General features: G+C 43.8%; 1 protein-coding gene across 6 annotated transcripts in view; it reads left to right on the forward strand.

Moving 5' to 3' along the window:
* The first annotated feature begins 4674 nt into the window (after window positions 1-4674).
* The window catches only part of ZNF384 (zinc finger protein 384), a 19999-nt gene continuing 1584 nt past the window's right edge, over window positions 4675-23089 (forward strand). Inside the window, exons 1-11 of one of the 6 annotated variants that reach the window (XM_006862644.1) lie at window positions 4675-4897; window positions 6007-6066; window positions 12104-12174; window positions 12486-12723; window positions 12959-13006; window positions 13199-13532; window positions 18601-18825; window positions 19526-19708; window positions 21159-21237; window positions 22044-22202; window positions 22947-23087. In XM_006862644.1, the coding sequence (XP_006862706.1) occupies window positions 12109-12174; window positions 12486-12723; window positions 12959-13006; window positions 13199-13532; window positions 18601-18825; window positions 19526-19708; window positions 21159-21237; window positions 22044-22202; window positions 22947-23087 (1473 nt within the window). In that variant the 5' untranslated portion in view covers window positions 4675-4897; window positions 6007-6066; window positions 12104-12108. Of the gene's footprint in view, window positions 5154-6006; window positions 6067-12103; window positions 12175-12485; window positions 12724-12958; window positions 13007-13198; window positions 13533-18600; window positions 18826-19525; window positions 19709-21158; window positions 21238-22043; window positions 22203-22946; window positions 23088-23089 lie in introns of those variants that run through there. The other 5 variants (XM_006862646.1, XM_006862648.1, XM_006862645.1 and 2 more) reach the window with 5 other exon arrangements.

A 23089-nucleotide genomic window follows, 5' to 3' on the forward strand; every position in this document is an offset into this window, starting at 1 on the left:
TGTCTGTCCACCTTCCTTCCTTCTTCCCCTCTTACCTGGCTCCTATGCTGTGATATATATTTTTGTATTATCTCTTTCTTCTTCTTGTGGTGATAATCTTGAATTCTTGTGGGATGTAAGTTTCAAATTTTTCAAATAAAGCCTTTGCAAGATACTTGGGTCCCCTGGTTCTGCTTTATGATCCTGTAGAGAGGGAGGGAAAGAAGGATGAGGTGGGGACCCACTCAGCCCTGCAGACCTGCCAACTCTGACCTTGAGCTGGAAATTAGGGGCTTTAACAGGATGGAAAGAAGGAGTAAGCCGAGAAACTGATGGGAGTAGCTCTGAGGACGAGCAGCTCATGCAGGAGAGAGTAGAATAGTAGCTTGCTTGTTACTTGCCAGTGAAGGTCAAGAGAGACCATGAGAAAGGAGACAGAAGAAAAATGAAAATTATGGAGAATGTCAGTCAATTGAGCAAGTAAGAAGAAGAGGAGAGGGCAGATGAGGCAGATGGAGGGTGAGGGGTGAAAGGAGAAGGAGGGGAAAATGGAACAGTGGCAAAGATGAGAGGCAACCATAAGAAGCTGCTTGATTTTCAGCCTTCCTGCCTAACCTTACCTAACCTGAAACTGCTCCCCAAAAGCTGTGCAATATTAGAGGTTCTGTGATGAGCTTTCATTGGCTCTGTATTCTGTTTTCTTGGAGGGCGGAGGGGAGAGGACAGAAAGACACTGCTGGGTTATGGAGGTAGAATCAATGGGTGTGTTTGAGAGAGGGAGAACAGGCTACCCAGCTGGGACCAGTCACCTCAGAGCCCCCACTTCTAGGTTTGGCTCTCTCTGGTACCAGCCCAGCAAAAGCCCACACATCAGTCTCTCAGCTGTTGCCAGACTCTGTTGCCATGGAAACCATCCAGGTCCCATTCCCTACCCCCAATCTGTGCCCCACTTGCTCCCTGGAAATGGGATAGCTTGAGAGGGTGGAAGACAGTGAAGTGTGCAAGAAGGCTGCTTGGGATACCCGGGACTACAGCTACCTCCCTGTGTTTATCTTTGAAGCTAGAATTAGGGATGTGTCTGTGTTGGTAGGTGTGCGTTTTAGGCATTTGGGAGCTTTACTGTGTACTAAGGGAAGTGTGGCTGAGTTCATGCAGCAGCCATGGTGAGTGTGGGGAGGAGGGAGCGTGTTTTTCAGGGTTGGAGCACTGTGTGCTTGCAGGGCGTCAGACTTCCTCAGAAAGGGACAGACTGCTACAGAGAAAAGGCGCAGAGTGGGGCCAAAGAGTGATAAGCCAACTAAAAGCAGAGGTATGAGGAAAATAAACTTCTGAGGGGGCTTTAATCAACCCCAGTGGGCCTGAAGAAATCCCAGCCAGCAGCAGTGGCAGCCACAGCCTTGGGAGAGAAAGCTGGGTAGCACCTTAGGGTGCTAATGGGATGTGGTGGAGCACCTGAGGGTGCAGTAGAGGTGCTGATGGGATGCAGTGGAGGAAAGAAAGAATTGGAGAGAGGAATACGAGGAGGATGGGAAAGGAAGCCTCATTAACTTTTTTCTTCTTTCCCCACAGGAATCTAGTCCTTCTTGCTAGTGAGGCTGGGGGCTGGGGACTAGGAAGAGGGGCACTGGCACCATAGGGAAAGATGCTCAAGTGCCTTGAGGGCACGCATGCAGCTCTGTCACCTTCTGGCAACTATCGGAGGGACAGTGTGACCCCAGGGCTCATACATATGCAAAAGGCACACAAGAAGGTCCCTAATGAAGAGGGAATTAATTACTGCCTGATTAGACTGCTGTTTCTCTAAATTTAAATAAATTTAAATACACCAGCAAGACACTGGAAAATCCTCACCTGTTCCCTCTCCCTAATTGCCCTCCTTCCCCATGGAAAGTCAGATGACAGAGAGACAGAGGAGCAAGGAGGCCATCCTAGTCTCCTATTGTAATTAAGTGTGTGGAGTTGGTTCTAGTGAGACACTGTATAGGGTTTCCAAGGAGTGGGCTGATGGATGTGAATTTCCCACCTTGCAGTTCAAACTGACCTTGTGGGCCAGCGCTTACCCTATAGAGCCACACCTGGACTCCATCCTAGTCTCCTAAAGAAATGATCCCAAACTAGATCACATTGTCATGCTAATTTAAAGATTGGAAACCCTGAGGAACAGATCCTAAACTTTTCTCTCTTCCTGGAGTTGAAACAGAGGGCCTTGGGAGGTCTTCAGAAGGTTTCAAGTGGTCGGACAGAGAGTTACCACTTAGTGACAGACCAAGAGCATAAACAATGGCCATATTGCCTTCTTGAGAATCAGAAGATTCCTGGAAGGCCACACTTCACTGGCACTCCAGGACCAGTATGTCTCAAAATGCTTTCCTCCCTTCCTGGGCTGTGCATCAAATGACTCAGCCAAACTTCCCTTAAGCATTTTTCTGGAATGCTTACCATTGTGGCTCAGACCAAACCAGGGAATGGGGAAGCCCCCAGGAGGAGGGATCTCCCAGGCACAGCTCAGGGTGTGGAAATGATTCAAGATAAAAACAGTGTGCCAGCTGGAGAACCCTAGGCTAAAATTAACAGCCCTCCTCCCCTACGCCCCACATTTATCTCTCAAGCTTTTCTCTAAGGAGTCCAAAGCACTTATATTTGCTGCTTATAACCAGAGCAGGAGCACGACTGACAGATGAAGACACTGAGGCCCAGGAAGTACCAATTAATGTAAATAGGAAAAGGAATCAGCACTTAAGAGTTATTTCACTTTTTTGTTGTCACTTTTCCATTCCAGCCCCCCAAACCCAAAGTCAAGGGTTCTCAAAATCAGCAGTCTCTAACTCATGCAGTAACTAGGCTTTGGTTACCTCTGAGTCCTTAGAACCCATATCATTCTGCCAAATGTTGCTGCTCAGTCCAGCAACTGTACTGCTGAGTCCAAAACTGTAATTTGTTGTTACTAAGTGCCATCTAGTCGGCTCCGACTCATAGCGACCCTGTGTAGGGTTTCCAAGGAGCAGCTGGTGAGCTTGATCTGCTGACCTTACAGTTCAAATGGCTTTGCAGTCTGGCGCATTAACCCACAGCACCATACCAGGACACCAAAAATGTGACAGACACTAAAAAAGATTAAAAACAAAACAAAAAAACAACTAAATTACAAGCCAAAGATAAACATTATCTGTTTAAATATTTAATTTAAATGCTTATTTTTAGGTATCTGTGCTAATTCCTTGCTGTGACCTTGGAAAGGTAACGAATCTTCAGAGTTTTATTTTAACTATGTGTACAATGGGCATTATAATTTAGGTTATTTTGCTCTCTAAACAAGGGGCTGCTATTTGTGTGCTGTATTGTGACAGAGCATAACTGCCCTATAGGATTTTCTCGGCTGTAATTTTAGGGAAGCAGATCCCCAGGTCTTTCTTCAGTGAAGCCACTAGGTGTGTCTGAACTGTGCACCTTTAGGTTAGTAGCTGAGCACTTAACCATTTGCACCACCAGGGATCATTAAAAAACTACTGTGGCTCAAACTCAACAGCCGTTCCTCGAAAACCCTATACAGGGTCACTATGAGTCAAAACCAACTTGATGGCACTTAACAACACTACTATTAATATGAAGGTTTTCCATTATGCTTCAGCTAAAATGGAGCTGAGCCCAGGATTCTGGCCAGATCAGGGCACAGGCTGGTGGCAGCATTCATTTGCTCATACAACATATATTTGCATCTATTATGCACTCAGCAAAGCAATATGATACCATGTATAAGCCAGTTTCTTCCCTGAAGAAACTGACAACGTTGCTGTGGAGTCACATATATGACATAGTTAAAAAAAAAAATTGCAATAAACAGTACAGACTATTAAGTGTTGTAGAAGTTTGAGAGAGACCATTATGATTGCAGCAACATAAGGCAGTTTATTCATTTATGCAATAAACGTTTACTGACCACTTACTAATGTCAGGTTGTGAGAATACAGTGGTGGTCTTGTCCTCATGGAGCCTAAATTCTTGTGGGAAAAGCTGGACAGTAGATAAAAATTACGTAATAGCAGGTTCCGGGATAGAGGCCAACAGGAACATAAAGACCAAAGCACAGAGTGAAAGGTGTGGTGTAAGATGGATCATATTTTGATGCCTGGGAAAAATTATTAATTACTCTCTGACCCTGAGTGGGGACTTCAGAAAACTATTGACACATTCTTATCCTTTCCCCGCACATCCAAAGAGCTGAAATATTCTTAGGGGTAAAAGAAAAACTGCCTGTTCTTGTAGTTAAGTGCCATCGAGTTGGTTCCGACTCAGCGACCCTTTATAGGGTTTCAGAGGAGCAGCTGGTGGGTTTGAACCACCGACTTAGTGGTTAACAATCATCAAGGTATTAAGGTATTACACTCTGAAGGAGAAAAGGAACCCTAGCATTTTAAGAATCCATACTTCCCGTCGAACCTTGATGCACCATTTATGAACCTGTTGCGTTTCCGCCCTCCTACTTCCCCAGCAGTCCCTTCCGGAAGCCTTGGACTATGGTTCTGAGAGTCCAGCTTCTGCCCCTAGCAGAACCTGCTTACACTTCCGTTGTGACGTCATATGCACGGAGCGTTCTACGGTATCCCTGGGCAGAAGCCATTTCCGCCCCTGCTTGTCGTAACTTCTGCCCGGAGTATCCTGGAGCCCTTGCTAGCAGCGCCGGACGTGCTCTAGACGCTCCCGGAAGTGACTCGGCCTTGCACCCCCCCTCCCCCCGCCCGCTTTTCCCATTACCGCCCCCCACATTGCTATTTCCCTCCCTCCCCCCTTTTGGTTTCCGGCTCCCGCCTTCTCCGTGCAGCGGCTCTACTCTAAGCCTTTGGGGGGGGGGAGGGAGGGAGGGAGGGGGGCGTGGAGGAACTGGAGTTCTTGGGAGTACGAGTGGCAGCACCACTTCCGGGTGAGTGAACGAGGAGGGAGGGGGGCCACCCACTGCCTCGCGCCCCCGCCCTGCGGGTGTCTCGCGCGCATTCCGTGCGTGTGAGTGTGTGGGCCTGTCTCGCGCCTAAAGTGCGTGCCCGCGCTTCTCCGCGCTTCCCCCTCCCTTCGCCCCCTGTTGGCCCTCCCACCCCACTCGGCTCCTTCCTTTTCCAGCAAACGCCGCCCCTCCCGCGCTCTGACTCTAGCTCTGGCGCCGCCGCAGCCGTCGCCGCCGGGTGAGTCTCGCGCCGCTACCGCCGGCGCGCGCCAAGCTCTCTGCTCCTTCCTCCTCCCATTTTCTTTGGGGGGGCGGAGACGGGGGTCCACGATGTGACTGTATGTGTGTCCGTCCCGGAACCGGAAGTGGTTGTGTAGGAGCGGGCGATGGGGAGGAATGGGGGGGGGTGTAGGGGGCGGGTGTCTGTCTGGTAGGTAGCAGAGTTCAGCTCCCTGGAGGGGAAGGAGGGGCGTCCGGAGGAAGGGTCTTTAAGGAAGGGGTGTGGGGCGACAGCAGAAGGTTCTCAGGGGCTGTCTTAGAAGAGTGAAGATTTTTGGGGGGACAGCTGGAGTCCCCAATAGATAGACCACTGTGCAGGCTAAAGGAGGTACTTCTTGGCCTAAGGCCTAGGGTAGGCAGGGGGCGAAGTCCTCTCAGAAGTAGGGGGAAGCCAGAGGAAGTGGCTGGGCCTGGACTGGCACTGTGCCTGACACCGGTCTTGTGCATCCCCTCTCAGCCTTCAGCTTTGCTTTCTGAGCCACTCATCAGAGGCAGGGACATTCCTCCTCTTGCAACTCTTATGAATTCTCTGACCTTTGGTTACCTGTGGCCCTGGACTGAAGACGAACCAGTGTCTAAAGCCAGGAGTGGATTCCATACGCTTAGTTCATGAAAATTGGATCTATTTCCCTTGTATCCTCATACGGGCTGACACTGCTCTCCTGCTGTTATATCCGTTCATCTTTGGATTGCTGGAGATCTGCCTGCCTTCCAGACTGACAGCTGACTGTCAAGGAATTCCTGAGGTGCTTCATAGGTCTCTGGTGATTGCACTTTTCCTGGCCCCTGTAACTCTGACAATTTGTTTACAGAAAGTTCTGGAGCCCTGGAAAGGAGAAGGAATAAAACGGCAGGAGGAAGAGAGAGAGAGGGTAAGAAATTTTAGGTTAGTGGCTTTTCTTTGGGGGGCAGGGAGAAGGGGTTGTTTTTGACTATGTGACATTTTTCAAGTTATAGTACTTGGAATGGTGGTGGTTGCCTCTTTCCTACCAATTATCACTTAAAGATATCAGGAAGTTTTTGTAAAAACTTGGCATTGTACCTGTATCAGGCAACATCCCCAAGAGGACTCATCTGGAATACAATGTGAAATGTTAAGTGAAGCTACTGGATAGTGTTTGCTTTGAGTGCAAAGGAAACACTCTGTTTTGGGGACACATGACCCTGGTTGCCAGTATATTCCTTGTGCCATAGCTTATGGAATTGTATTTGTAACAAGTAGAGCTGAGTTTAGAGTACAATTTCTGTCTTTATTCCAGTGGAGAATTGAAGTGGATCTGCTGGCTGATGATAACAGGGTTATTTGAATTTGGTGTGGCAGGGTGAAATTTTTCAGGAAAATGACTGACTTGTAGGTAGTTTGAAGTAAACAAATAAAATGTATGTCATGGACTCCAGAAGTAGAGCTGAAAGAATTCGGAGTATGAGGCTTGATGGGTATGGTGAGAGTGTGCTTTATCCCCAAAATGACAATATATGGAACTTAAAAGAATTTGCATTCAGAGATCATAGGGGTATCTTTTAGGAACCAGCTCCAGGATGGTTTCTGAGCTCAAGTCAGTGGATAAATATTAGGTGCATATCCCCATTTTTCTAGCCCTTTTCTTATTTTTACTTTGCTTTTTCCCAGATCCATCATTTTTAGTGGAATTGGCAGAGCAAGGGGAACTGCTATAACGTTCTTCCCATAGGCTGCAATAGTAGCCCAGCTGTGCCCACAGTAAAAACTGCAGGCTCAGATTGCCAGCTATGTAATAGTTCTGTTGATCTCTTTAGGCTTGGTGTGATGGTGCTTACCAACAGAATTGGGATAAACCTGTTGTAAGTTATTTTGTAGTTAGAGTTAACAGATAGTAGGTAGGTCCTAAAGCCTATTGGATGACCTTCTTGGTGGATATCCTTAGGCTCTGAGAGAAAGATTTTATTTTCTTATTGAGAAAAATTGGTTTGCTGTGTTTTTTCAAGTTCTCAGCTGATACTGCAACCATTCTGCAAATGCACATTTTGGAGTGATTTCTATCCCTGTGTGGAGCAAACATTTGCACTCAACTACTAGGAGTGCTGGTGTGGTGCTGTGTGTGGATCAGTGTACTGGACTGCAAAGTCAGTTTGAACCAGAAGGTCGGCGGTTCAAGCTCACCAACCGCTCCTCGGAAACACTATACAGGGTCGCTATGGGTGGGAACTGACTCGCAGGCACTTCACAACAACAACTAACTTAAAGTTTGGCAGTTTGAACCCACCCAGTGGTGCTGAAGAAGAGAGGCCTAATGATCTCCTTCTGTAAAGACTACAGCCAAGAAAACTCTGGAGTACTTCTTTGAAACCTGTGAGAGCCGGAGCTTAATGGAACTTCCTTATTTTCTGGGTCTCACAAGTTTTCTGTCTTTGACTTTTCTATTGCTCATTTTTATGGAAAATATTTGAATTTTCCTTCTCTGACATGTTTCCACCTTACACAGTTTCCAACTTTTGTAAGTTTTATTGTAACACATGGGCTCACCACGGGTGGGAATGGACTCAAGGGCAATGGATTTGATTTTGTTTTCCCTCCAAAAAGTGGCTAAGATCCATGGGTCATATTCTTTCTGTAGTCGAATTTGAATAGATTGTTCTTTGTATCTCTTTTTTCTTTTTATGCTTCTTCATGTTGATGATTATTAAGCTGGAGGCTATAAATCTGATACTTTTGAGTAGTTCCCTTTGTAATTATGTGGTTTTTATGTAATTTTCACTAATTATAACTAATAGTTCTCATCACAGTGCAAGTGTTTCTCTAATTCTCTTCCCTTCAGGAGCTCTTTGAGGACTTTTTCTTTTTGTGCTATCTTCCTTGCATCACCATTTGCTTTGGGAACTTCCTGTAAGGGGTTCATTCTCTTCCCTCCTCTGCCCAAATAGAATTTTTTGGAGTAAAATATCTAGAGTCATCCACTGATGATATAGGACCTAGAATTAAAATTCAAAGTCTCAATTTCTAAGTCCATTCTTTAGCTACTCAGTTTGGTTGATGCAAGTGTTTTGTGATTTTCTAATGGCCCAGTTTGTTATGGGAATGTTATTTTCTTGTGAAAAGAAAATCTTGCTGCACTTGAAAAACAAACAATTTTTAAAAATTGTAGTGGTAGCTAACAGGAAAGAGGTGGTGGTCTCCACTTTGTCTACTAAAACCACAGGCTAGAGACATCTTTATCCTGGATGGTTGATAGCACTGTAGAAGGATGTAGTCAGATGGACAAAATGCTGGTCCAAGAGATCTGGTATTACTGTGATTTGTGTTGTTTTTTGTGTACAGATGGGATTTCCCCGTATTAGTAGGGTTGTAATAAGGTGGACACATGCCTACTTGGATGTTGGAGTAAAGCCTTCATTTCTCACTCTCCAACTGATGTCATTTTAGGGGTATTGTTCAGTGCTGTTGAGTCTGTTCCAACTCGGCAACCTTATACAGGGTTTCCAAGGCTGCATATCTTTGCTGTTAAGTGTTGTCTAATCAGTTCTGACTAATAGAGATCCTGGATAGGGTTTCCGAGGAGTGGCTGCTGGGCTTGAACCACCAGCTTCAGTCAAGCATTTATCCTACAGCACCATGCCAGTATTCTATCTATATACTCACCTTTATCAGAAGTTCACAAGGCACATGTATTATCCTGTCCATGACCTGCTATGGTTCTGATCTTCAGCTTTGTTCTCTTAAGAATCAGATCAAATGTTCCTGAATTGTACGAGGGGACGGCAGAAGTCCATGGAAAAATCCCATTATCTTTTAAATCCATTTTTTTCATGAACTTTTTTGAAGCACCTTTCTTCATACATACAGAAATTTGGATTGATTCATGGTTTTGCTGTGTGTATTCTCAACAACAACAAAATGAAACAAATCACGAGCCCCATAGGTTGGGTATGTAAGTAAGTGGAGGGGCCTTTCATTTAAACCCCTCTCCAGTCAGGCCTTGTTTATACAGATTTTACTCTAAAATCAGTTATCCTGGCAACTAAATCAGGTTTCACAGGCTGTGTAAAGAGAATATGGTCAGAACTGTGTTTATTGTTTCACTATTACCAAAGTCTTCAATTCTGAAAATAGTTATTGAGAACTACCTAGAAAATGTATAGTCCATTCTGGAAATATTCTAAGTTCTAATTCCTGGATCATGATAAACATCAGAATTGTATAGTTGAGTTGTATGGATTAAGTCCCTTGTAGAACCTCTTTCCTTGAGTTGTTCTTTGGTGCTTGGATTTAGATACCTGCATAGGTTTGTGTCATAGATTTGACCCACTGAAAAATGGGGATTACAGTACCTACCCCATAGTGGTGCTCTAGGGTAAGCACTTGACTGCTAATCACAAGGTGATCAGTTCAGACTAACCATCTGCTCCTTGTAAACCCTGTACTGGGTCACTATGAATTAGAACTGACCAATGGCACTTAACAACAACAACACTTCATAGAATTGTTGTGGCATTTAATTGATATAATAGTTACAATGTGCTTAGAATAGTACCTTGTGTAGAATAAACCCTTTAATATTAATGATGATGGTGACGTCAGTGATGATATGTCTACTACATCACTTTGTGTGCATATTTATAAGCACGTTTATAAGATATTTTCCTCAGAAATGCTGCTTCATGAGTAGGACAGTGTGAATGGATAATAAATCTTTTTAGTGGAGCAGTGGGAATTCATAAGAATTCTATCTGAGGGCATTCTTATTTTCAGGCTTTCTGTTCCTCCCTCCTAAAATTTCACATCTGTAATACAGTTACTTCCATGACTGAGCGTGGGAGAAGTCTGTGTTAGACATGCCTTTCTTTTAGTCTTCACTCAAATTCTCTACATAGCTCTCTCCATCCATCACCACTCTTGCCATTTCATTGCTCTCAGCTAGAAAATTAAACAGATGGGGATTGCAATTAAGATTTGATCCCCTAGCATTATTTCCAAAATATGTGAATGTAGATTCTTCTGCTGGTTAGTTCAGTAAATGTGTGATTGTCCTGTATAAAACTATAAAACCGAAACTAAAGCCCATTGCCATCAAATCAGTTCCAACTCATCATGACCCTGTATAGGGTTTCCAAGGCTGTAAATCTTTACCAGATCAAAAAGCCTCATTTAGCTCCCATAGAGTGACTGGTGGGTTTGAACTACCGACCTTGTGGTTAGCAAGCCAGTGCTTTATCTTACAGAGCCACCAGGGTTCCTTGTCAGGTATTATGGGGAGGTACAGATGTAGAGAGTGTTTGCCTTAAAGAGCCTGTGAGATTGAATTCCCTGTAAACTGTGATCTGATTGGGTTTCAATTTTATTGCCTCATGAGGACCTGAGCCTCATTTATAAAGTCAGTGCAAGAAGGCCTAGGTTAACACCTAGTGTCTGGTCTCACATATTTTATAACTCAAAGAAACAGGATTTGCTGGTAGCTGATCCCTGGTCATTTAATATTGAGAATTATTTTATAAAGGTGTTGTAGTCACAGATTTGGCACATTTTTCTTCCATACTTTTTAAGAAAATATAGACTGCGATTCAGTTTTGCTTTTCTTTACATAAATTTTATGAGTAGTAAGAGTGCTGTTTCATAGAGAAAAAAATATGATGAGATTTCTAGAGACATGTAAGAACAGGTTTACATTTCCTTTTTGTTTCAATGCCATTGTTTCAATTCCTAATTTCCTTAATCATTACTTGAAATCCAGTTTCTGTGTCCAATCTACTCTTTATCTCTTAGTATCTCTGCTTTCTGCTCCCAGCACATCCTCAGTGGACCTAATGTGACTATAAGGTACCTGTACCTTGTTGCTCTCAGTTCAGAGTAGCATTGTCCTGATAATGTTTATTTCCTACTGATCTCCGTCCCATTCCATCAATATACTCCCTGTTAACCTACCTTCTGCTGGGCTGCATCTTTCTTGGTCTAGATTTTGGGAAGCTACTCTTGACCAGCATACAGTCAATTAAGTGTTTCCAGGGGAAGTGATCAGAGTGTGAAAATTGGGTGGTGGGATACCTGAAGTCTGTACTCATCAGTAACTTGCAAGGTAATCCCAAGTGTTTTATATGTCACTTCAAAAGTTTTAAGCTTATCATTCACATGAAAGAAGAATTTGAACTCTTGGAAGCATAGTGTTTGAGAATATATAGTTGTCCCTGTTCTGAATTCCTTTAGGTGGACATCTGGGATACTGCTACTGCTGGTGCCAGAATCCTTTTTTAAACTGGTAACTCCTGGGCTTTCACTGCTCACCCTTTTTGTGTGGGACACACCAACATCATGAATGTTCTTAGACCTTAGTGAGGCTGGTGGGGCACAATCACCAGATATCAACTGGTACTCAAAGAGTACCTAGATTCTGATTCCTACCAACTTCATTCTTTGATTCGCTTAAGGATTTTGTGCTCTGACCTACAGCTTTTCCCAAGCTATGTAGAGCTGTAGAGCTATAGATACGTTACTTGGAATGCTTGAAATTTTTCTTTCAAGAAAGACAGATTTGAGGGTTTAAGGAAAAGAGGAACAGTAATAAGTACAGTGATTTGCTTTGTGGGACCTTGGGCACATCCCTTTCTCTCTCTTGGTCTCATTTTCTCTCTTTGTCAGTAAAGGAAAGTAAAATAGATTAGGCTTCTTTGGGACGTGGGAATAATTCTGTGGATACATGAGCTATGTATAAGTTCTTCACTGACATTAACTAGGACAGCATCTGTAGGATAGGGATATAATTCTGATTGGCTTTGATCAAGGATACTAATATCCTAGAATCCAAGGTCTTGACTACTAATTCTCAGCCTTGTGGTCAGATGCCAAAGAAGACACCAATGAAACCCCTCGCCTCTCTCTCCATTGCTGAGCTACTTCAGATTTATTCCTGAGTGTGATGTGCTCTCTATTTCTTTCTTCAGGTAGAATGGAAGAATCTCACTTCAATTCTAACCCGTACTTTTGGCCTTCTATCCCCACAGTGTCGGGACAGGTAGGTGGTGTTTGCTAACTTTGTCACTTCTCCCCCATTGTGTACTTTTAAAAAATCTGAGTAGGTGATTCTGTTATTTAGGAGATTATAGAAAGGTGACCTACATGCTGCTCCACCAAGCCCCACATCACTGAAAATTATATAGTAGTGTTTCTGCCTTGGCTTCTCTCTGGAAGCACAAAGATATTAATTCCTTGTTCCTTGATCTCCAAGGAAGAGGACAAACTATAACAGATTCTTATAGAGTAGACAAAATCAGATTCTGTCCCAGTCTGAAGATGGTGCACCCTTCCGCCTTCCTTTTCTTTTAGATTGAGAACACAATGTTCATCAATAAGATGAAGGATCAACTGTTGCCAGAGAAAGGTTGTGGGCTGGCTCCACCTCACTACCCTACCTTGCTGACTGTGCCTGCCTCAGTGTCCCTGCCTTCAGGCATCAGTATGGACACAGAATCCAAGTCAGAGCAGCTGACCCCACACAGCCAGGCGTCCGTTACCCAGAATATTACTGTGGTCCCTGTGCCGTCTACAGGACTTATGACTGCTGGTGAGCAACTCTGCTCTTCTCCAATCTGAGGTGTTGATCTTCACTGATCAGTACCCCAGGCTGGAGGGTTACAAGGACATGGGGTGTGGGATATGTGTTTGATTACTCAATCAGATTTTTATTAAGTGCCTACTGTGTGCCTAGCAATGTGCTAGGCATTGTGGGGGATACAAAGAAGTAGAAGATGCGGTCCCTGCCTTTGAGGAGGTGACATTCTTTCCTTCTCTGAATCAAGGAGTCTCCTGTTCTCAGAGGTGGAGAAGAGAAGGGAGTCAATCAAGGGGTAAATCTCACTGTTACCAGGGGGGTGGGGGCAAGGGTTAGGAGACCATTATTTTTCTACAGGGTTTGGGGTTTCCTACATACTCTGGGCTGGGGGGTGGTGGTGAGGGGTTATTTAGACAATTGTCTGGGGAAAGTGAAATGAAATAGAATTGGGCAATGTAACACGAACTCCTTTTTTCTCCCAATCTAGGTCCAGGTTTGGTAATCACGTCCCCCTCAGGCTCTCTTGTGACCACAGCCTCATCAGCTCAGACCTTCCCCATTTCGGCTCCCATGATTGTCTCAGCTCTTCCCCCTGGCTCACAAGCTCTGCAGGTGGTCCCTGACCTCTCCAAGAAGGTAGCATCAACCCTAACAGAAGAAGGAGGCGGAGGTGGTGGTGGAGGTGGCAGTGTGGCTCCTAAAGCCCCCCGGGGCCGGAAGAAGAAGCGGATGCTGGAATCAGGGCTTCCTGAGATGAATGACCCTTACGTCCTCTCCCCTGAGGATGATGAAGACCATCATAAAGACGGCAAGACTTACAGGTAGGAACCAGTGGGTATTGCCTCAGCTTTCCCTACCCTTTTGTGTCCTGCCCCAAATCAGGTTCCATATTCTGACAGCCTGAGGTCCATGTGCATGTCAGGTGTTCTGTCGTGGGATAAAGGCAGAGCTTCTAGCACTTTCCAGTGCCTCTTTCCCTGGGATGCAAGCCAGATATCAATATAATGGTTTTTTACCCCAGCCTTGAGAGTCTTCAATACTGACTTATTTTTGAGGGACAGAGTGTAGTTTCTGTCTTTAATAATGCTTTAGACTTGGTTTGAGACTTTGTGTCCACCTCTTTGTTGCTCTACATTTCCATTCCTATTTTTATGAGAAACCTTTCTGGTAAGCACCTAACCTAACTTGTGTGACATCTATAGGTTTTGGGGTCATATTTATGTGTGAGCATTGAGCCTGGCAGAGCCTGCATGGTTGGGATGATGGGAAGAGGGACCTATATAAAAAGGTGGGAGGAATAGGATGCCTCCTCCATTTGGGGTTTTATGTTGATAAAATGGCTGTCTGCTCACTTCCTGATTCATAGAAGTCCTTTTGATAGATTATTTACTCCAAGCTTTCTATTACCAAAAAGTATTATATGTCTATTTGCATGTGATACTATACAAAAGTAATTACCTAAGTAAACTCCCTGCCCTTTGGAAGTTGTAAGTCTTTAATCACTTTGAAAACTGTGAGGGCCCTAATGGGTTATGGGGAGTTTGCCCTCAGTGTACAGAGTGGGATAACCACTGTCACAACTTGGAGGCAGACAGGGGCAGATGTGCATGGCTGGGAGACTGGGTCTGTCCTTAGTGTACCGAGATGGGCAATGTTGTTCCCATTTTAGGAGCGAAGGGAACTGCGGCACAGGAAATGGACAGAGCCTTGGGCTCATGGATTCAGTTCCCGGCTCCACCACGAACTTGCTGTGTGACCCTGGGCAAGTCCTTTTCCCCTCTCTGGGCCTCAGTTTCCTCATCTGTAAAATGGGGAGAATTCTGTTTATGCCTCCCATTTGTTGGGAGTATATTTCAGATAAGATTTGAAATGTTGGGAACTTCGAAGGAAAAAACTAAGAAATAGTCATCATAAGCATTTATTTTTATTTGCATTGTACAGTTCTACTGTGAAGAGTAGCCACAACTACACAATGTTTAACTCCCTCTTTGTTCGTGAAAATGAGGGTAGTGTTGCTGTGTAGGACGTAGTGAACACTGCAAAATCCCAGCTCATAAGCTAAAAGTTCATTGCAACTTTAATAATATAGGTGTACTCATATACAATAAAAGTATTCCTAAAAATGTTTACATCATATCATGTTACAAAAGTACCTGGCAAGTTTCATTCATTTAAAGGTATTCTTTTATGTATCATTTATAAATGGAAACTCCTATTTAATTTATTGTGTAGAAATCTAGATTTGTTTAAAGTGAGTCATGGTGACATGGACATTAACCATTATAAAATTTGTTGTAGGAGTGGTGGGGAGATTGTCCAAAAACCACTGGAACCTTTCAAGTGGTTCAGGGTCCTCTGATTCTACCAGGGCTTTAATTTTGTCTTCTGGACTGGTGTGAGAGCTATCTGGACTCTCCAAACTCTGTGCGGAAAGGAGTGTGAATATACAGTTGGGAGAAAGCCCTATAGGATTCTTCCTTTCCTCCATGATTTAGGAATCCTTGGCAGGCCACATTCCCAGGTGACTAAAGAGAATTGAAGATTAAGAGGGATTAATTATGTTCTGTGGAATCCTGGTGTGGTACTGTGGGTTAATGCACAAGGTCAGCGGTTCAAGCTCATCATTTACTCCTTGGAAACCCTGTACAAGGTCACCATGGGTCTAACCAATTGATGTCACTTAACAACAATTATATTCTAGATAACAGATGGAATGTCTTCAAAAATTTAGAACACTGAAATTCCAAAAGAATTTTTTTAATCACAAAGAATCCTATTCACATGGGAGTAAGGCACATCTATTCCTGTGGCTAAAGGCATTTGACTGGGCATTGGGTTCTTTTACTCTGGGCAAGTCAGTGTAATACCCTAAATCTTTGTCTATAAAATGGGAAGATCCATCACAAGATAGGCTTCATCTGTCTTGTGGAAATTTTTGAAGGAAGAATATAAGTATCTGAAATTGTTTTGAGCATCTTAACAAAAAAAGTCAAATGATAAAGTAAATGTAACCAAGGCAATTAACCAAGGCAATTGCATTGCATACCTCCAAAGGCACCATTCTCATTGTGTTGGGTGTATACAGTTCCCGCTGGAGTTGTGCACCCATTTGCTTTTCTGCCCCTGCAAACTGCTATTGCCACAACCCTTTCCTAAATCAAATTTCTTCCCAACTATCCAAGATCTGGAGTCCTGGTGTGGCACTGTAGGATAAGCACTGGACTGCTAACTGTAAGGTATGCGGTTCAAACCCACTACCCTCTCCTCGGAAACCCTATGCAGGGTTGCTGTGAGTCAGTACTGACTTGATGACACTTTACCACAACATCTAAGATCTCATGGTAGAGGACTTTTACTCCTTTATAGGTGTCATAGAATCTCAGATTTGGAAACACTTAGATGATCTCCTCACCAGTGTTTCTCTCTAGTTTTAATCTTTTAAACATTCCCAGCAGGTGATTTGTCTAGCCTCGCCTTGGGTACCTCCAGTGTCAGGATTCTTAAATTAGGTTAAAATCATGGCATTGTGGTGAACAGCTGTCTGCCCTTTGACATATTACTTAACCTTCCTGAGCTTTTCTGGAAGACAGGGATACTATGGACTGCCAGGTGGTTGTGAGAAGTAGAAATAATATATTTAAAGTGGGTAAGTAGGGTGGTATGAGTTGAGATCACTCAAAGGCAGTGGATTTGGTTTCCTTTTAACAGAGGTCTGTCAAGAGCAAGCAGCAACAACTGGCAGCTATTTCTGTCATTATCAAGACTATACCCAGTACCTCTTGAAATTGCCTGTTTCGTGACCAGTTCATAATCAGTGACTTTTTGCAGATGGTAGTTCACAGGTTCTTTTCTAGTGGGACATTTTGAAGAAGAGAGTTTTTGTTTTTTTTAAATTAACATTAATGTTAGAGGTACAGTTGTGTGTTTGCACTTTAAAAACACCTCACACACTAATGAGACTTTGAGTTCAAATGAATGTTATCTTCTTTCTTTGGGAGAAATTTTAATAACCCAGTGAAATGGTAGTTTCTAGTGAAGACTGTAGTAGGTAGCCTGAGCTCACCCTATCAGCACCAACACAATTGTATTACTAGAGAACACTTGGCTTACCTGCACTGTCGTGGTGTTTGCTAGCCTTTTTGTTGTGTGTGGAGGGGGTTAGGGGAATCAGATACTTCTCTCCATTTTACAGATCGGAAATTTGAGGTCAAGATTAATGACAATCATATAACTGAGCCCTGAGTAGAATCTAGCTATCCAGATCTCTACTGGCTGTATCCTTGAGACCAGGCTAACAATAAACAGACTATCCCCACCTCTTATACTGTGATTGAGCATCCTAGACAACTATCTAGGGATTAGTAAGCTGATAGTCAGACTTCATTCCAAGATATCAAGTGAATAGAGAAATGAATGGTGGTGGTGGTGGTGGTAGTGTGCCTTGGAGTAGGTTCCAACTCATAGCGACCCTGCATAGGGTTTCTGAGGCTGCAAATCTTTACGGGAGCAGAAAGTCATATCCCACATAACAGCTAGTAGTTTTGAACTGCTGACCTTGATGTTAGCAGCCTGACTCGTAACCAGAGCACCTGAGAAATGAATAGTGGCTTTAATTATTAGAATTTATCTAAATATTAATACAGGGACCATATCCCAACTAATAGTGGTGTCTTTTCGTGAGAAGCTTGGTGCTCTTTTTAGCCAAGTTGTCATATACTCTTAAGATTTCTCCTGAGTTCAGAAAAAATGTAGAAACCATCATCCCAAAGCCGTACTTTGAGAAAACCCAAAGAAGAGAGACTTGCCTAATTGTCTGACTTACAGGCTGCTGCCTTTCTACAAAACCCCATTGTACACTGGTGAGTTGTTAGGAAAACAACAGGGTTCTACTCACATATAGATATCTCTTAGCCAGTAAAATCTTAACTTGCTTAGAGGCTTCTTGATTGGATACTGTTGGACTGTGGTAGTACAAGAGGAAGGTTTACCAACTTAGCCAATGATTGGAAGTATATCCAGATGCTACTGGTGTCAACCAAAAGTGCTGGCATTGACCCGATGTACTAGGAAAGAGAAAAGGTTTAGCATGGATGATAGTGTTTCTCAAATCCTTTTCTCCTAAATATTTTGTGGGATGCAACTCATTCCCAGTAATTACCATGGCTCACACAAAAATGATTCTGACTTGACTGCAAAGGACTGGAGTTGGGGGTGGCAGGCAGGGAGGGCTGGTGAATAGAATATATCAGGTATAGAGTGGAGACTGGACATATGTGGTTTGGAAAAGCCCTGTCAAGTAATCGTGATATTTACACCCCACCCCACCACCATTATCCTTCTAAGAATCACTGTCAAAATTGAAGTAAGGGAAAATTTGAGTGAAGAAAATTATCAGAAGAAATAGGAGAGAGCCCTTCTGTGGAATATTGTCAGTTCCTTATTATCATCTTGGGGATCTTGAAGAGTACTTGAGGGATGTAGTTTATGCATGGGAAGTGAAAGGAGTTCTTTAAAAGTTTGAAATTAAGTTAATTAGCCAGAAGGAATGCAACATACAAAAATTGGCTAATAGTCTCAGCTCAGTGAAATCCACATCGGCCCAGAGCCCATAATAAGATTTTCTTGTCTTACCTGGTTGAATTCTTGTTTTTGCATACTTGTTGGGGTTCAATCATTCAGCAAACATTTATTGAATATAATATGCTGGGCACTGTGTTAGACGCTTAAGCTATAAAGGATGAATGAAAACCGAGATCTGCTTTGAAGGGCTCATGATATAGTTGGAATAGGAGAGAGATGAGCTAGGTAGGCTGTGTTTGGAAGTAGAGGGAGGGTTCATCAATCCTGATTGCTGAGAAGGGTTCTAACCACTTGCCCTCACTTGGCTAGGTGCCGGATGTGCTCACTGACATTCTACTCAAAGTCGGAAATGCAGATCCACTCCAAGTCACACACCGAGACCAAGCCCCACAAGTGCCCACATTGTTCCAAGACCTTTGCCAACAGCTCCTACCTGGCCCAGCACATCCGTATCCACTCAGGGGCTAAGCCCTACAGTTGTAACTTCTGTGAGAAATCCTTCCGTCAGCTCTCCCACCTTCAGCAACACACCCGGTAAGGCTGCTCTCAGTTTTACCCTACTACCTGACTATGTCCTCCCTGTTCCCCCAAGGCCATGTTGCCTGCACCTACTTCTCTTTTCACATGTCTTCTTTTCCCTTTCAACTTTGTCCTCTGGAACTGTCAATTCTTTCCCATTGCTGACTGTGAAAAATAAAACAGATCCTAGCAGTTTGTGGGACCTGGACAGTTCTGGTCTCGTATCCCAAAGTATGGAACAATTGTTGTGGTTTCTTTGTGTGTCTGTGTTTGGAAATCTTCTGCAGAGCAGGCCCTGCTTGTACTATATGCTTCAGTTCAGAGCCAAGGTGTGCATTCTCAACTTCAGGTCCATGGGGAACAGGCGATATTGGTCTTTGTTCAGATTACTATTTGGAAGCAGGGTATCTGTGGTGAGTGTGTAACCTTAGAAAAACAACAACAAAGGGTTGACAAGACTGAATATTTAAGTTACCAGGATCCATGGGTTGCAGCTATTCATCATCTCACTGCCATTCTAGCCACCGGCTAAAAATCAGCAACAACCTAGATCTGGGTGTCCTCTTCATTAGCCTCTCCAGGATGGAGTGTCTTTGGGAGGAGGGAGGAGGGGGTGCTTCCACCGTCAAGCAACATCATTTTACCCAGCAGAGAGCTGAGCCCGTGGTGTCGAACTGCTTCCTCCTCCCCCCTTCCTTCCTCTCCTCTCCGGCAGGATCCACTCCAAGATGCATACGGAGACCATCAAGCCTCACAAGTGCCCGCACTGCTCCAAGACCTTCGCCAACACATCCTACCTGGCCCAGCACCTCCGTATCCACTCGGGGGCCAAGCCCTACAACTGTTCCTACTGCCAGAAGGCCTTCCGCCAGCTCTCCCACCTCCAGCAGCACACACGGTAAGGGAGAGTGGCGGGCTACTGCCCCCGTCCCGCTGGCATGCCCTCCCCACCCCCGCCCTGGATACACACATCAACCCGCATGCGGGGGGCGGGGGAGAGACCTGGCTGGAGGAGAGACCTGGCTGGAGAAGAACATCACTGGCCTCTAGGAGAAAGAAGACCAAGCAGCAACATTGGAGGCACAAGTGGACACTTAAGAGAGAGCTTTTCTGGGCAAGAGCAGCACAGCGTTGGGAAGATACAGTGACTGTGATAGTCCCTACTATGTTGGAGGCAAACATCTGGAGCTGAGACAACTCTTTCTTCCCTTGTTTCTCCCTCTGAAAACAATCATGCACACTTCTTGCAAAAATTTCTCCCTGATAACCAAAGCAGAGGCATTTATTTGATTGGAAAAGATCACACCTCCAAGCCCTTAGGGAAGCAACTATGAATTGGAGATATAATCAAATATTAGCTGGATATCAGCCTGGTAACCTGCAAAATAACAAGCAAGCCTTTGAGGACTGCCAGGAATAGATGGGAAAAATGTACGAAATATTCACAGAAAACTGGCACACAGAAAATGAAAAAGTTCATACTTCTTCAGGATGCCCACTGTTTGTCCTATGAATCTGGAGTGATTAGGAAGAAATTAAACTTGTCAACTAGAAAAGTAACAATCTTTGACTGTATCTCAAGTTCTTATCTGGCTGCTGCTTTATGTGATGATCCTACTTTCATACGGTCAGATTTCTTGCCTTGAGAAGAGGACTCAAGCTATCCTAACAAGGAGGAGAAATGTCTTGCAATGTTTTCAAGATTTCAAATCAGGTCCAAAAAATCACCGGGTCACAAGGATGGTTCTGAAGTCCCTGATGAGGAGTCGGTGTCAAATACTCTCAAATCCTTGCCTTACTTTAGTGAAGGTCCCAGTAGTATTGGGAGTAGATGGTCAGTTGGTTCCAAACTAGGAATAGCCTGTCATTAGAGAATGGACTGGGAAAATACCCCTTACAGTTTCCATGAATATTAATGACACTGTTACTCTGCTTTTCATTGACACCAGAGCTTTCTGTGGGTGATGCTCAAGGCTGTGAGGATGGTTTCTGTCTGCAAGGTGGGGACCAAGGAAGAAATGTTGTGATTTTCTTTTTCTGTACCATGATGTTTTTCTGATGTTTCTGAATATTGATGATGGACAGTTGCTATAGAACCTGATTTGTGTGCCAAATTGTGGAGTGCTTGCAGAAAGGAGGCCCAGATTGAGCTAAATGATGGAGGCAGTGATCAGAAATCAGGCCTTAAAACCTGAAATGAGTCAGATGATGTAAGGCTGGTGCCTCCTGGAGACCCACCTGATGGAGTCGTTTAAGAGGTCAGGACTTGCCTTGGAGTGTGTGAAGGAGCTCATCCCTGGGTGGCCTTGCTGACACCTTCCCCTTTCTTCTTTTCTCATCCTGTGCAGAATTCACACCGGCGATAGACCATACAAATGTGCACACCCAGGCTGTGAAAAAGCCTTTACACAGCTCTCCAATTTGCAGGTAAATGCTCCACTCTTCACATACAACCTGGCTAGAGTCTGCGACTGTGGATTAGAGTGCCATTTGACTAGTACCCCAGGTCTGAAACTTTCTCAGGACTCCTTTATACCCGAATAGTTGAGGAGGCCAGTGAGCTTTTGTTGATGTAGGTAATCTCTTTCCACACAGAGATGGAAACTGAGAAGCTTGGAAAATACTGATTAATTTCTTTTAAAATTGTTATTAAATAACAATAATAAATATATTACATGTTAACATAAGTAACATACTTTACTAACTAAAAAATAACAAAATTGAAAGAATGGCATTGTTTGCCAGTTTGCACATTTTTTTAGTGTCTGACCTAATAGGAAAAGGCTGGATTTTTATATCTGCTATATTCAGACTTGATGGAATTTAATAACAATATTCAGTCTGTTACAATATTACATATCATGTAACCTCTGTATTATCATTAAGAAACATGTAGAAAGGGCAAATACTATCTTACTATTATTTTGAAAGTAGTTGTAACTTTATGAATCCCCTGAAAAGGTCTAGAGATCCCCATGCTTCACTTTGAGAAGCACCCGACTAGTGGGACTTGTAACTTTCAGAATCCTAGTGTGTGCTGCATGAGGTATGCTTCTTTCCGTAGCCATTAGCTCCTGAAGCTCCATTTGAAGCTATTTTACTGATAGCAGATAGAAAGAGAAGAGGACTGGCTTCTGATGGAAAGAGAACCTGATACACAATTCAAAGCTTTCCATGAAAGTTGGGGAGGAAAAGTACAATGCACTCATCCTAATTTCTCCCATTTATCTCAGTCCCACAGGCGGCAGCACAACAAAGATAAACCCTTCAAGTGCCACAACTGTCATCGGGCGTACACAGATGCAGCCTCGCTAGAGGTGCACCTCTCCACGCATACGGTGAAGCATGCCAAGGTGTACACCTGTACTATCTGTAGTCGGGCGTATACATCGGTGAGCATGCAGTTTCTCCTCCTCCCTTCCCTGCAGTCTTAGCAGACTTCAATACACTTCATCCCATTCCTCTGGATACAGGCCATAGCTGTTGTGGTGAACACCACACTTCCCTAGTTCCAACTTACCAGGTCTGTACAGAGAACAGAAATTAAATAGACCCATAGCTGAAGAATTTAGGGGCTGCCTGATTCCCTAGGTGAGTGCAATGGCTCCATACAATAAGCATTGCAGTCCGTGTTTCGATCCCACCAACATCTGTAGAAACCTTATAAGGGTCACTATGAGTCAGAACCGATTTGACAGCATTTAACAACAGTAACATCAACTGATACCTTAAGTCCATCAATACTGATATATAGTGATTCTCTGTTTCTCTTTAGCATAAAGCAAAATAAAGTTATGTTATGTGAGTTTTGAGGGAGGAAGGTTCCAGTTAGATGTTTGCTAACTAGGCTCCAGAAAGAAGTTATAAAGTTAATTCATTCAGAGATCTTTGAGAAAATTACTTTTTTTTTCTTCTGCCAATTGAATGCCCATCAGGTCTTATAAAAGCTCCCCTTCTGATTGTACTCAGTAGTGAGCACTGAAAGTACTTGGGAGAACTTACTCGTGACTCTAGTATGTCCCTGTATAAATAATAATGATCTATTTCAAAGCATAATAAGAACCCAGAATGCTAGTTACAGGTACATTATTTGCTTGTATTCCATCCCTCAACTTGGTTTTTATCATCTCTTTCAGGAAACGTACCTTATGAAGCATATGCGCAAACACAACCCTCCTGATCTCCAGCAACAAGTTCAAGCAGCGGCAGCAGCAGCAGCAGTGGCGCAGGCCCAGGCTCAGGCCCAGGCCCAGGCCCAGGCCCAGGCCCAGGCCCAGGC

This window comes from Chrysochloris asiatica, unplaced genomic scaffold (genome assembly GCF_000296735.1).
Source record: "Chrysochloris asiatica unplaced genomic scaffold, ChrAsi1.0 scaffold00050, whole genome shotgun sequence".
Taxonomy (NCBI): domain Eukaryota; kingdom Metazoa; phylum Chordata; class Mammalia; order Afrosoricida; family Chrysochloridae; genus Chrysochloris; species Chrysochloris asiatica.